Raw genomic sequence first — 16134 nt, forward strand, 5'->3', positions numbered from 1 at the left:
TTCTAGTAAGGAAAGTAAATCTAATCTCAGTAAGGAAAGTAAATATACTTACAGTAGGGAAATGATTATGAAATATAATAAAACTCTTTCTTCTTTTTTCTTTTTTAATTTAGCCTTGAGTGGCATGCCGCGCGTCCTACATCAATATGCCCGCGAAGTTCGGTTCGAATGGTTGACTCACTTGGTTAATACCACGAGATTTCGAGTCTTCACTCGACCGATACACAATTCATGTAAACAAAGTTGTGTATCTGGCGTTTACTTAATAGAAATGGATCACGAACTAACCTTACTTTAAAAGGGTCCTTATATATATATATTCACAATCATTCAAGACAAATCAAAATTCTTGCTCTTATCAATATTCTATTAGCATTATTTTTGGTTTTAAGGAACCCTCCAATCACAAAAGACAATTAATGATCCTTTACTCATTTACATATCTATAAGAAAAAAAAAGGCTCAAAAATACAATATTAAGGCTATTAGCTCCTGGAGCTATTCAAACGAGAAGCAAGATGAATAAAATCTTCCTCTGCACATGGAATTATAAGCCCTCCCATTTGATGATCAAAACCAAACTCCTCCGCTGCCTTACTCAACAAGTCCTGAAACAGAGGATTCTTCAAGTAGGATATTGGAACCACAAACCGCTTCTTCCTCCCCTCCTCTCCCACATAAACTGCAAAATGCCCTTTTGGAACATCTGCCACCGTCGACCTTTTAGACGGCGGCGGCCGCCTTCGGATAACTTGCTTAGCATGAAGAACCATCGAGATCTGAAGAACACCCATTGCAGCGAAGACACAGAATTTTTGCAGAGAATTTCTGTTGTTGTTGAAAAATGATGTTTCTTTAAGAGTGATTGGTGGGTATTTATAGGAGATGGTGGTTTGGTTGCATGGAGGATGAAGATGTACAATGTACAATGTACTTCCGTGGTGGGATTTAGGAGTGTGATTATGTCAGAAACCCAACTTGGTTCTGAAGGGTCCACATCTGAGTCGAAAATAGCAAATTTGCCCACCGTTTTCCACACACAAAACGTCAGTCGTTCAATGAGTACTTAGCTCTAGATCCAAGAATTCATCCAATTGTTTTTTTTTTCTTCTCCTCTCTACCTTACACACATTTCATTTTTGACTACAATTTTGTTCACATTTAATTGATTAGTATTTGGTTTGAAAAGTGTCATGTAGACTTACGAGCCGACAAAGTATATTACGTTGCGTTGTCCCGTGAGATAAAATTAAATTGGACTATCTGACTATTACATAAGTTACAATCAAATTTAATTGTTTAATGATTGACATGGTAACAGTTGAAATATAAAACTCAATAAAATCAGATAAATAAAGACTTACATAAAAGTGATGTTGTTCAAAGTGATGTCGTTCTTCATCGATGAGGCTTCATCTCCAACCTTAGTTGGGAATTTAGCTCCACATAAAAATAAAATCTAAACCTAAACCTAAACCTAAAGAAAAACTAAACTAAAGAGAAAAGCTGTAGAATTTTGTTCTCTGGACTTGTGTATCTTTTCTTGAATGCAAAGAGGTCTATTTATAGGCTTAGGGAAGTCCTAGAAGCCCTAGTAAACCTAGATAATTCGGAGGTCTGTCTCCTAGTCAAGAAGTCTGAAATCGGAATAGGATTCGTCCAGATTTGTGTCCTTTTATTGAGGGGCGATTTTGGCATAGTAACCGTTCGAACTAGGAAAATCGTATTTCACAATTAACTGTAGTATTTTGAGTTAGCTTTCCAATTCCACTTGAATCATCTCAATCCGATACTTGAGTGAAACGTTATGGTCAAAATACTGAGACATGTGCAGAATTTGAATTTGAATCCATTCCGAAATTTTATCAAATCTGAAATTTAATCAAATCTGATCTTTAATCTGATTTAACCTTTTCTTGGATATGGTTAAACTTAACCACATCATCTAGGTCTTTTTAAAGTATGCTCTCTTCTAAACTTTGCATTTTTTCATTTAAAGTCGTAGTTTTTCTTCAACGACCTACAAAATACTAAAAACACAAAACTAACACAAAACATTAAATAACGACATATCTAAATAATTAACTAATGTAAATAAATGGGTCCAAATATGCAATATTTGGCACTCATCAAATATTCCTAAGTGCAAAAAATGGAGAGGTCTTCCGTAGTCCCTGGGGAAGGGCTTGTAAGAGAGGAGGAAGAGGACCGTTAGAAAAGGTCCCCTTTCTCTTTTTATTCTTAAGTGCAAAAAATGGTGAACACATGTTACATCATGATAAATGGGTGATGGCATATTGTAAATAAGTGTAAGAAGGTGAAGCCCATAGTGAGATATTTTTTCCCCAACACCTACCACTTTCCTACACCCTTAGGCTGTCAATTGAGAATTTGAGAGAGAGTGAAGGCCCCTTATAAGGCCTACGGCCTACTGAGCAAGTCTCAACCTATCCGAGAAGAATGTGTGTGTGTTTTTTTTTTCTCTTTCAATTTTTGTTATATTGATTTGGGCAAGGTGGTTGTGATTTTTTATTGGGCATTTTAAGACAGTATATGGAACAAAATGAATTTGCATCATTAATCACAAGCACATGACAATTATGGTACTATATTTGAGATGATCTGTCACATTTGCTCGTTGAATTTGTTTTGGAGTTTGTGGTATGTTGTGCAAATTTTATTATATTCGCAAGTGCATGAATTGTTTGTAGTTTAATAGATTGCAAGTGCGCGGTTGACCCTATAGAGAATTGTATTTTTGAAAGAACAACTTTTATCCAAACTAGTTTTATCCTAAAATAGTTCCAAAAGGTTTTTGATTTTGGGTTTTTAAAACTAAACGACAACATAAACTAAATAAAGTAAAACAAAAAATAAAGGTATTAAGGTTTGAGAATTCACACTTACCGAATCATAACAACATACTTCATGTTCATTAATATTAATCCGAAGTTCTCACAAATTAAATCTTATGTATGTTTTACAATGCTTCAAAAGATTAATCAAAACCATCCAATGTATCTATTCATTGCACAAATCACAAAAGGAATCCAAATTTAATTGAAACATCAGATGTATCCGAAGAACAAATTACAAGGGATATCCAATTTTTAAACAAATAAAACCAAGCAGTCAATTATGTAAAGTTATCTTAAATCATCAAATATATCCTTGAATCACAACAAGATATCCAAGAATTATTCCACACATTGAAAAGAAGTAAAACAATTGAAATTAAGCTCAATAAAATCTGAATAATAAAAACTTACATAAAAGTAATGTTGCTATTCATTGGTGAGGTTTCATCCCTAACCTTAGTTGGGAATTTAACTCCACATAAATAAAACTAAAATCTAAATCTAAACTAAACTAAAGAGAAAAACTGTAGAATTTTGTTCTCTGCAATTGTCTATTTTCTTGAATGCAAAGAGGTCTATTTATAAGCTTAGAGAAGTCCTAGAAGCCCTAATAAACCTAGATAATTCGGAGGTATGTCTCCCAGTCCTAATTGAAGTATGAAATCGGAATATGATTCGTCCAAATTTGTGTCCTTTTATTGTGGGGCAATTTTGGCATACTAACCATCCGAATTAGGAAAATCCTATTTCATAACTAATTGTAGTATTTTGAGTTAGCTTTCCAATGCTGCTTAAATCACTTCAATCCGATATTTTAACGGAAAGTTATTGTCAAAATACTGAGATGTGTACAAAATCTGATTTTGAATCCAATCCGATTTTGACTCCGATTAAAGAAATTTCGATTTAATTATCTTCTTGATTGGGTTAAACTTAACCACATCATCTAGGTCTTCTCAAAGTGTGATTTCTTCCAAACTTTGTATTTTTCTCTTTAAAACTGTAGTTTTTCTTCAACAACTTACAAAACTCTAAAAATACCAAACTAACACAAAACATTAAATAACGACACAACTAAATGATTAACTAATATAAATAAAAGGGTCCAAATTAATATGCATTATTTGGCACTTATCACTTCTTTTTTTTTTTTTTTTTCTTCTTTTCTTCTTATGAGCAATAAAAGGAAAGGAGACTTCTTTTAGTTCTTTTGACTTTTGCTCTTATCCAGATGGAAAGGCGGGAAGGGGCGATCAATGTAATTTTTTTCCTTGGGCGTGACCATCGGGGTTCCCACCCTCTGTGGAATGTTCGGTTTGAGCCATAACTACTGTCAGGGAAGGCGAGTCTGTCACTACATCTAAAAATAAAAAATAAAAATTTAAAAAAAAAACTTTTGCTCTAATCCAACTAGAGACAGAAATGAGAACAAGAATTTGAGTGTAAGGATATACTGCCCCTTCATTGAATCATTATGAACTCAAATTCTTGTTCTCATTTCTGTCTCTAGTTGGATAAGAGCAAAAGGTTTTTTTTTTCCCAAATTTTTGTAGTATCTAAAGAAAAATTCAATCCTAAGCATTATTTGGTAATAAGTGTGATCATGCTCGATCGCTCATTGTCTAAGCAAATTACGCTGTCGTTTAAGGTTCCAAATAGTAATGGGATCTATTGGGGTTTCTGATTTCAAAATTTATGATTTTTAAAAATAGCGATTTTAAAACGTGTGATTTTCAAAAACGCAGTTAAATGTTCGTGACAAAGGACGGGAGGAGAACAACAAAAAATAGATCAATAAAGCCATGTTGATTAGAGTCCACTAATTAACAATGGGGTTTTGGTAGAGTCTTACAACCAAGGAGAGATGAATCATTCCTCCAACAAAACATCTGTTTATCATTAATCATAATTTGCTCTAGGTTACAAAAGACGGCTTAAGTTGATTCTGACAGAAATCATAATCCTAAATTGATTGACTTTTAGGCCAAGCCCACTATTAAATTACAAAACAACTCTAACCCTTTTTAACGATTTGATTTACAATCACACTTTTTATTTACAAAATCGTAGTGCCAAAAAATTATAGGAGATCGTCTTGAGTATATATCCTGTCTCTACCAACACTCTAAATGATGGAAGCATATGCACATATATAATGCATAGGTGACACAGATTTTGTGATGGACAACACCTTACTTTATTTCCGCGAGGATCTATTTGCATTTTATGCATGCCAACTTAATTTGTATCATATATTGTTTTAGTAATGGACCACACAAAAATATCCTTATTGTACGTATAGGCCAGGATACTTTTTGTTTTTTTTTTTTTTCATTTTTTTTCTTTGTTATTTTTAAGTGAGTAAAACTTGTATAATGGTCAGGCTTATTTTATAGTTGAATGAGATACGTGAAACCGAAAAATAAAAATATAGTAGGTATAAAATCGAGAAATAATTATAATTGATTTACAACAATTATGGGGAGTCGGGTATGAAAAGGAAATATTGCATAATATTCTCAAAAATTATCATAATAATTTTATAATATTATAATAATATTCTATATTCTACATTCCCTCAAATTTAAGGTGCTAGTTTGAGTATTGTAATGGGAATATAAATGCATCTAGGAGACTCTTGGTGAACACATCAACCAGCTGTCGATCAAATGATGCAAATGACCGTTAATTCTAGCTCAGAAAAATAATAATAATAATAATAAAACTCACTGTAATTCTTTATAAAATTAGTTAGTAATTTGTTTTTTTCTTTTATATGCCGTTAAATACTATAAAATCTAATATAAATTATAAAATAATTCTTCATCATTATACTTGAAATTGAGCCACGAACAACTTTGAGGAGCCCGAAGGCTTTTAATAGCTTTTTGGAAGACATCCCATTTGCTACGAGGTCGTTTTGATCATTGTGCCTATCCATAGACTTTGCCCAACAGGCTACTTGTCGTAACAATTTTCGGCCCAATCTCAAGTTTGATGATGAACAGAATCAATAGTCAATTAGGAAAAGAGGAATACTAGGCTTACAAACACATTTTTTTTTTTAAAAAAAAAAAAATTAAAAAAAAAAATTACAAATTGATGTGGTACAACATGATTGGATATGAGATAAATTCAAATTTTGAGAAACTCAATTATGTTGTGCTACATCAGTTTGTAAAAGATTTTTACAAAATGTGTTTGTAAGCCTAATATTTTCCCACTTAAAATGGCTAGAATCTTTGTAAGTTCTCACCATTTTTTCCTAGTAATGCAAAATTTATGCAATTGGGATTTGGAGGTGTTTTTCCTGCTAATTAATTACCTGCTATATGTCTCACAAGCTTCTGTGGTTTCTCTCTAAATAACTTATTGGAATCCATTTTCCTTTTCTCTTGGCTAGTGGCAGCCTGGCAGGTGTTGCCACATTGTGTTTGCACCCACAGAGATCTAGAAATTTAGTTAAAAGAACCATAATGGAGTAGAAATCTAATGTGAATAATATATTTTCAAGTAACAATTACATGACATTGTACAAATGGTTTTGGTAAGAACCCACAATACAAAATTCATGAGACTGGCTTGGCTGTCTCTCTCTCTCTCCAATAATCTGTATTTATGATGAGGAATTTAGAGCTGAAGTTAAACTGATGAAGTATTCTTCACTGCATGGAATAGTGAGACCACCCATGGGATGGTCATACCCAAATTCTTCCTCAGCCAGGTTTAGCAAGTCTTGGAATAAAGGATAGTTCAAGTAAGCAATAGGAATCACAAACCTCTTCTTGAATTCTCCAACATAAACTACAAAGTGGCCTTTTGGGACATCAATGATTGTGGCTGAGACCATTCTGATTCTTGCTGACAGAGTTCTCTGCAGCTTTTGCTTTGCATGTGCTATCCCCATCAATCGGATCCCCATGTTTTGAATGGAAAAGAGAAGAATTAACAAAAATGCACCTAGAAAGGTTGATTGGATGACAGGAAAGCTTAAGTCTTTGAGTTGAGATGGCTTCTTAGTACCTGAAATTGAACTTATATATAGGCAGGGTACTGGTCAAGCCTTAAACTGGCTGAAAATTGAAATAGTGAGAGAGCTTGATTGAAGGATGTTGAGAGACATGTCAGGTGAAGTTATTGTTGAATGTTCACATGGCTTGCCTTGTCTCATGCAAGAGATCATGACCTACCATTTTGAGTGGGGAGAAGAAAAGGAGAGTTTCAACTTGTGAAGTCATATTATACATGGTCTATGGGCTAAGTTTAATTTGAATGAACAAAGCACTAGTTTTACATTTGGGGACTACTTTTGGCGTAAAGGACTTGTCTTGATTAGAGAGGATCTTGAGATTCATTTCGCATGTTCAAATAAGCATTGAACTTAGTCTTGTGTCTTTCAGTGACTTTTTTGTGCCAACTAGCCAACCAACCTCAGGGGTCACTTTGATGAATTCAGCCCCCCCAACATTTATCCAAAACAATGTCTCGATCAACTTGCGAATTGCCTGTTTTAGATAAGCTAATCTTGAACAACTAGCCACTCATTCTCTTAGACTCGTCATGAACAACTAACTTGATGAATTTAAAGAAGTTTCAAGAAGCTTTTAAACTGAGGGCAGCAGAAAGTTTAAAAAAAAAAAAAATTTAAAAAAAAAGGGAAAAATTACAGTTTACCCCTTCTAAAGTTGACAGCGTTTTTTAATTCGAACACTAAAGTTTCAATTTTTGTAATCCACCCCCTCAGTTTCAAATTTTTGCAATTTGACTAATTGTATTCAAAACTTCTCATATTGCCTATAATTTTTAATTTTTAATTTTTTATAAAACATTAAAAAAAAAAAATTCGGGGTGGCTAGCCATCTGGCCATTTTTGCACCCCCCAAATTTGTTTTTATTTTTTTTATTATTAAAAATAAAAATTAGGGGCAATATGAAAATTTTGGGATAATATTGGTCGAATTGAAAAAAAAAATTGAAACTTTGAGAGCAAAACGACTACTGAAAAAAAGTCTAACTATTGCATTTGGTAAAAGTAGAAACTGTTGGAACCTCAACAAATAAAAAACGTAAGAGAGTTTTTCTAAATGGTAGAAGTTGTAAGTTCTTTTAATTAATAACCGACGTTAGTTTTCTAAACTCATGTATTTATTCAATTCTCAACCGAAGTCTTAACTTAGAAATAAGTTTTTGTTATTTATTACAATAAATATGGAAAAGTAAAAGCCTTGTAAGTTAGTCTTTGAATGCCTCTATTTATAGGCTTCGTCGTAAGATTTATTTTCATACAAGTGAAATATGAAGAATTCCTCCACTCTCCTCTAGTCTAATTTTGTTATTTGTCTTTTGTAATAAAAGAGACAAATAGAGAGGTAACTAGTTTGTAAACTAGTTGTTTTATCTTTCAAATTGGTATCATAGCTCAGTTGTGCCAATTCCCATTTTTGTCCCTTCTAGAAATGGGTTCCAACATAGTCCAGCAACAAATTCCTAGATTATCAAAAGATAAATATGGGTCATGGTCTATCCAAATGAGAGACTTGTCTGGGTTTCAAGATCCGTGGGAAGTCATTACCGACGGATTTACAAAACCAATTGAGGAGGAGGAAGCTAAATACACAGAAGATGAGAAGAAGACTCTTAAGGAGCAAAGGAAGAAGGACAAAAAGGCCATGTTTCTACTCTATCAAGCACGAGTCTACCTTTGAGAAAGTTGCTGAAGCATTGACAAGTAAACAAGCATGGGAGATTCTAGCTTCCATCTTCAAAGGAGACGAACGGGTGAAACAAGTCCGTCTCCAATCATTATAGGGTGAGTTTGAGACTCTTCACATGAATGATGGAGAATCGGTGTCTGATTATTTCTCATGATTGCTGGTAATCGTGAATGGTTTAAAATGAAATAATGAGAAGGTCGATGACATCTGAGTCATCGAAAAAGTACTTCGATCCCTTTCCTCTAAGTTTGAACATGTGGCTGTAGCTATTGAAGAGTCTAAGGACTTGGAGAAGCTAACAATTGAGGAGTTGTTGGGTTCATTACAAGTACATGAGCAAAGGATGCAGAAGAATGCTAATTCTGGTGTATTAGATTAAGCACTAGAGTCAAAACTGACTCTAAATGATCAAGGCAAATTCATGCCCAACCGTGGTCGTGGTAGAGGCCCGGTGTGACGACCCGCTTGATAAAACATGACTAATTTTTTTTTTTTTTTCAAAAGCATTACCTACAACGAAGCGAATTGTCACAGTGGCATGGCAATACCACAGTATGCTATGAACCCATGCATTAACCTGATTGACAGTATAATATGCCACACAGAGCTACATGCATCATTAAAGATTTGTCAGAGTTCATATCTTTGCAGCGGAAAATAAATAGTGTTAGACATATGTATCACATCAGAGCTGATTAATACATCTAAGTGATTAAAGCTTACATACAAAATAATGGCTTTCAAAAGTGTCATATACGACACGAGCCATATACAAAATAACAATGCCTAAGCATATACATGAATGCTCTACAAAAGTGGACTATCAACTAGTCTAACAAAATAAATGCCCAATGTATCCAGGCCTCAGACACCGTGGTAGCCTAGATACATGGCCACAGGATCATCATCTATTGTCTCTGCACCTGCATCAACAACATCGTCTGCACCATGGGAATCACCACTACCCATGATATAGGCGAAATTATGAGCCCGCCGTCTCCATAAAATAGAGACGCTCAACAGTATAAAACTTACTAGTTTTATCAAAAATAACAATTGAACTTTGTTCACACTTACAAGATACATAGTTCAACGATAAAATTTAAGTAAATCATCATGCAATGTCTAGCCATAACAATATACATATATGTTCCGTCCCATACTAGTCACATATGCATATTGATACGTCTAGTGTAAAAATTATACAAATCCAATCATCATCATCATACAATCATATGCTATGCATGCTTATACTCATGCTCATCATCTTATACTAGTTCCATTGTGAGGCCAACTCTCAGTAGTGAGACAATACTCAATCACCACCAGAGTCATACATGAGGCCCACTCAACGGTAGTGAGACCATACTCAATCACCACCGGAGTCATACATGTGGCCAACTCACCGGTAGTGAGACCATACTCAATCACCACTAGAGTTATACATGAGGCCAACTCTCGGTAGTGAGACAATACTCAATCACCACCGAAGATGTCACCCCGTTTTTCATTACGCATTGGGCCAACTTCACGGTAGTGAGACCACACTCAATCACCACCGGAGTTGTCACCCCGATTTTCATTATGCATTGGGCCAACTTCACGGTAGTGAGACCACACTCAATCACCACCGGAGTTGTCACCCCGATTTCCATTATGCATTGGGCCAACTTCATGGTAGTGCGACCACACTCAATCACCACCGGAGTTGTCACTCCGTTTTCCATTATGGATGGAGCCAGCTCTACGATAGTGAGACCACACTCAATCACCACTAGAGTTGAACCCCGTTTTTGTTATGCATGGGCCAGCTCTACGATAGTGAGACTATACTCAATTACCACCAGAGTTGAACCCCGTTTCCGTTACATTGCTCATGCCATGATCATGCTTATGTTGACGAATCATTGAACTCATGTGCTATCATAACTCATATCATAAAATCATAGAATCATGTCATAAATCATGTAAACCAACCAATGCTCCTAACAACATAATCATCTCATTATTTTGCAAACCCATAAAGCTCATAGAAACATTTCATCAAACATTCAACCAACATATCTCATAGAACATCATCAATAGTCATAGTATCTTAAACAACATTCATCAATCGTTCAACCAAAACATCTTTTATACTTTAAAAATAGTATATTTTTGCCCAGTAAGTAAAATACTTACCTTGTTCGCTTGAGTACCCTCCGGTGAACTCTTGACTCAATTGCGATACACCTAAGCATTTACAACATAAACACATAATTGAGCTTTATTCTTAGCTTAACAACTCATACTCTATAAAGATACTTGAGCACTACAAGTATCACGCTTCATTAGTTAACCCAATAATTATTATTCTACGACCCTATCATACTTATCTATTTACTACTTATCACATTAAATACTTATTTACTCCCTTATCATACCTAAGATGTATATATCCATTCTCATGTCATTTACCCAAATTTATAATACTCATAAACACTTACAATAATTACCATGATTCTAATATGACATTAGAACCTAAACTCATATTCATCAATTTCTATTAAACCCATGAAAGCCTAGGGTTTATTAACACTTTAAATGTAATTAAGCCATGTAAATAGCATTCCTAGCGTTTACATACCAAAAGCCCCAATTTAATTCAAACTATATAAAATTATAGTTTATGTCCATACTTTACCAATAAGTAAAAATTGGAGTTTTAACCCACTAATTAAATAACTCAAAATTTGAATAATGCATAGCAATCCACTACACACAAAAACCCCAAGCTAATTTTAGGAATTAGGCTTCTAATTAAAATTTCCCAATTTTTGGACCTAATTAGAAATTTCCCAATAAACATGCTTTCAAGCTTGATATTCAATGGGTAGAACAAAACTTTAAAAGAGAAACTAAAGATTCAACCATATAACAAAATCACCAAAATTCCTTTCAAGAACCCTAATTTTCGGACCCAAATCAAAGCCTCACAAATCCACACAATTTCTAGCTTCTAATCTCATGGGTAACACGAAAATTACAAGGAAAGACTAAAGATTTTACCTCTCAAGCATCCATGGCCGAAACCCCCTTCAAATTCGTCACTTTCATTTTCTTTTCTTTTTTTTCTTTCTTCTTCTCCTTCTTCTTTCTCTTTCTTTCTCCCAGCCAGCAGTTCCCCTCTCTCTCTCAATCTGCAGCTCTTTCTCTCCCAATCTAGGCCGTGTGTGTGGGTGTGTCGAAGGAGAAAGAGTGAGGGAGAATGGGGAAAAAGGAAGGGGGGGGCTGCCCCCACAACATAAAGCTTGCCTTTTGCAATTTTTCTTTTTTTTTTTTTTTTTAAAAAAACTCTCTTTCTATTTTTAAAGCCCCATAATTTTTTTTTTTTTTTTGGGGACCACATTGGACCCACAACATAAAGCTTGCCTTTTACAATTTCTCTCTCTTTTTTTTTTTTTTTTTTTTTTTTCTCTTTCTATTTTTAAAGCCCGAGAATGGGAAAAGTGGGACCACAACATAAAGCTGCTTTTTTTGCAAATTTTCTCTTTTTTTTTTTTTAAACTCTTTTCTATTTTTAAGCCAGAAAAGAAAAGTGGGCTGCACGTGGGACCCACAACATAAAGCTTGCCTTTTGCAATTTTTTTTTTTTTTTTAAATCTCTTTCTATTTTTAAAGCCCCAACTATTTAGAATTGCAAAATTTACACCCCACTACCTATAATTCATATTTCACCCTTACCATTTATTTCAACTACAATTTACCCATACATATAATTATTTACCACACTAAGACTTATTATCACACTAACATTATTATTAGTTAATCTATTATTCTAAATCATCTCATGTGCAATTTTATCATATTAATAATAAACTTAATAATTATTTAGAGCGTTACACCCGGGGGCGTGGTGTTTCCCAACAACCACGTCAAAGTCAGTAGGAGACTCAAAGCTTCAGAGGTCGAGGACGAGGAGGCTACCGAGGAAGAGGAAGATCCACATATGGACATGGAAACTCCAAGAATATCCAATGCTACAATTGCAAGAAGTTTGGACACTATACCTCGGATTGTTGGCACCAAGATGATGAACAAGCCAATGTTGCAGAAGCAACAAATGAGGTTCGTAGTGATTCTATTTTACTTCTCGCTCATGATAATTCAGATTCACAAAATGAGGTTTGGTACCTCGATTCTGGCATAAGCGATCACATGTGTGGGAAGAAAGATTTGTTTGTAGAACTCACAAAAGGAGTTCACGGAAATGTGAACTTGGGGGACTCTTCCAAACTCTGAGTTGAAGGAAAAGGGAAGATAAAAATATGTCAAAATGATGGTAAGAAATGGTACATTTATGATGTTTATTATGTGCCTAACATGAAAAGCAATATTCTTAACATTGGGCAGCTGCAAGGTACACCATACATATGGAGAACTACTCTCTCATTTTGAAAGATACATGTGGAGGAATTGTGGCTCATATTCCAATGACCAATAATCGCATGTTCCCATTACATCTTAACATAAAGTCTGAGAAGTGCTTCTCTGGACTAAAGGAAAGTGAGTCATGGAAGTGGCATCTTTGGTTTGGTCATCTACATTTCAGTGGCCTAAAGCTACTATCTTCAGCTGGCATGGTGCATGGGTTACCAATGATCAAGCCACCAAGCAACGTTTGTGAAGGATGCATACTTGGCAAGCAGGCACACTTTTTTTTTCCCAGCGGCTAATCTTGGAGAGCAACATCACCATTGCAATTGGTTCACACCGACATATATGGACCAATAGAGCCCATGTCCTTGGGAGGTAATAGATACTTTATTACCTTCATCGATGACTTTAGCAAAAAACTTTGGGTTTATTTTCTTAAAGAAAAATTAGTTGCCTTTATTATATTCAAGAACTTTAAAGCTATTGTTGAAAATCAAGTGGTCATAAGCTTGTAACTCTCTGTTTTGACCAAGGTGGAGAATACACCTCAAAAGAATTTGATAAGTATTGCAGGGAACAAGACATAAAGCATCACTTGACTGCTTCTTACACACCACAGCAAAACGGGATCGCTAAAAGAAAGAACCGTACCATTCTTAATATGACCAGAACAATGCTCAAGGAGAAAGGGTTGCCAAAACAATTTTGGGCAGAAGCTGTGGCGTGCTCATCTTATCTACTCAACCGATGTCCTACCAAAAGTGTCAAGAATATGACACCTCAAGAGGCGTGGAGCGGCTAAGGCAAAGTGTTGCACACCTAAGAATCTTTGGGTGTGTTGCATATTCTCAAGTTCCCGAATCCAAGAGGAAGAAGCTTGATGATCATGGTGAAAAATGTATCTTTCTCGGATATAGTGAAGAGTCGAAAGCATACAAGCTCTACAATCCACTAACAAAAAAATTAGTGGTTAGTAGAGACATTATCCTTGATGAAGAAAGAGTATGGAGCTGGAGTGATGAAGAGAAGGCCAAAGAACAATAACTATTGGAGGAGCCTGAAGAGCTCTCAACAGAAGCTCCACCAAGTACACCACCATCTTCTTAGCCTATTACACCATTCACTGCACATAGAGACTCTACACCTTCTATGGGAGGTAGCAGCAGTAGATCCTCCACAAATCAAAGTAAGATGATAAGTCTCAGGAAAATCTATGAGCAAACAAAGGATGGAGAGACTAATCTTTTTTGCCTATATGCTGATCATGAGCCTCTTACCTTTCAAGAAGTAGTTGAAGAAGATTGTTGGAGATCCGCAATGGAGGAGGAGATACATGCTATTCAAAAGAATGACACGTGGAAGTTGACAACATTCCCATCAAACCAAAAGGCTATTGGTTTCAAGTGGGTGTACAAGATCAAACGCATTGCAGAAGGTGAAGTTTCTTTATACAAGGCAAGACTAGTAGCTAAAGGGTACAAACAAAAGTACGACATTGACTATGAAGAGGTCTTTGCACTAGTTGCGAGACTTGACATAGTGAGATTGTTGATCGTACTTGCTGCTCATCACAATTGGAAGATATACCAACTTGATGTCAAGCCAGCCTTTCTCAATGGCATCCTTGAAGAAGAGGTATACGTACAACAACCGGAAGGCTTTATAATGGAAGGAGAAGAAAGCAAGTTGTACCGCCTTAAGAAGGTGTTATATGGCTTAAAGCAGGTACCAAGAGCTTGGAACGCACGCATCGATAGTTACCTTCATCATAATGGCTTCACCAAATGTCTATATGAGCATGTTCTTTATATGAAGAAAAACCATCTTGGTGAATTTCTAATCATTTGCCTATATGTTGATGATCTGTTATATACAGGAAATAGTAGTGAAATGTTCAAGGAATTCAAGCAATCAATGTTTAAGGAGTTTGAGATGACAGACAACGGACTGATGTCCTACTTCCTTGGTATTGAAGTGAAGCAACAACATGATGGAATTTTCATATCCCAAAAGAAGTACATGGGGGAGATTTTAGAGAAATTCAAGATGGATAGCTGCAACTCTGTGAATACCCTAGTTGAAACAAGCATAAAGTTGTCAAAAGAAGGAGATGATCGAGTTATTGAACCAACTCTTTACAAGAGTTTGGTTGGAAGTGTGAGGTACTTGACGATCACAAGGCCAAATATTGTCTATGGAGTTGGACTTGTGAGTCGATACATGAAGACTCATTGCTTAGCTGCAAAAAGGATCCTAAGGTACATCAAAGGTACTCTAAATCTTAGTTTATTCTATGCCTATGGTGATGAAGCGAAATTAGTTGGTTATTCAGATAGTGATTGGGGATGTGACCAAGATGAGAGGAAAAGTACTACTGGGTATATGTTCTATCTTAGTTCTACAGCATTTTCTTGGACATCCAAGAAACAAGGAATTGTAGCCTTGTTTACCTGTGAGGCGGAGTATGTGGCGGTTTCGTCTACTGTTTGTGAAGCTATATGGCTAAGGAATCTCTTGAAGGAATTGGAACATCCACAAGAAGAACTGACTGTGATTTACGTAGATAGCCAATCAACTATAAAGTTAGCAAAGAATCCAGTGCAACATGGGAGGAGTTAACACATTAACACTAGGTTCCACTTTCTTCTAGACCATGTCAATTGGAAGACAATAGAGCTTCAATATTGCCACACCATTGAGCAAGTAGCAAATATATTTACTAAGCCATTATCAGTTGCAATTTTCATGAGGCTAAGAGACATGCTTGGCATGAGGACAGTTTTGATTTGGGGGGGCGTGTTGGAAGCTTAACAAATCAAAAATGTAAGAGAGTTTTTCTAAGTGGTAGAAGTTATAAGTTCTTTTAATTAATAATGGACTTTAGTTTTCTAAACTCATGTGTTTATTCAATTCTCAACTAAAGTCTTAACTTAGAGATGAGTTTAGTTATTTATCACAATAAATATGGAGAAGTAAAAGCCTTGTAAGTTAGTCTTTGAATGCCTCTATTTATAGGCTTCGTAAGATGTATTTTCATACAAGTGAAAATATGAAGAAGAATTCCTCCACTCTCCTCTAGTCTAATTTTGTTCTATGTCCTTTAGTAATAAAAGATAGAGAAATAGAGATGTAACTAGTTTGTAAAT

General features: G+C 35.2%; 2 protein-coding genes across 2 annotated transcripts; both read right to left on the bottom strand.

Annotated features, from left to right (window-relative positions):
* Window positions 1–352: 352 nt before the first annotated feature.
* LOC132181915 (auxin-induced protein 15A-like) lies at window positions 353–890 on the bottom strand. The gene has a single exon (XM_059595142.1). The coding sequence runs from the start codon at window positions 792–794 to the stop codon at window positions 486–488; it is 309 nt and encodes a 102-aa protein (XP_059451125.1). The 5' UTR covers window positions 795–890; the 3' UTR covers window positions 353–485.
* Window positions 891–6474: 5584 nt separating this feature from the next.
* LOC132170150 (auxin-induced protein 15A-like) lies at window positions 6475–6780 on the bottom strand. The gene has a single exon (XM_059581046.1). It carries the CDS (start codon window positions 6778–6780, stop codon window positions 6475–6477), a length of 306 nt encoding a protein of 101 aa, XP_059437029.1.
* Window positions 6781–16134: the final 9354 nt, after the last annotated feature.

This window comes from Corylus avellana, chromosome ca1 (assembly GCF_901000735.1).
Source record: "Corylus avellana chromosome ca1, CavTom2PMs-1.0".
Lineage (NCBI taxonomy): Eukaryota > Viridiplantae > Streptophyta > Magnoliopsida > Fagales > Betulaceae > Corylus > Corylus avellana.

Excerpts from the sequence above, each read along its gene's own strand:
- LOC132181915 (XM_059595142.1), bottom strand. The coding sequence starts at position 794 with ATGGGTGTTCTTCAGATCTCGATGGTTCTTCATGCTAAGCAAGTTATC.
- LOC132170150 (XM_059581046.1), bottom strand. The coding sequence starts at position 6,780 with ATGGGGATCCGATTGATGGGGATAGCACATGCAAAGCAAAAGCTGCAG.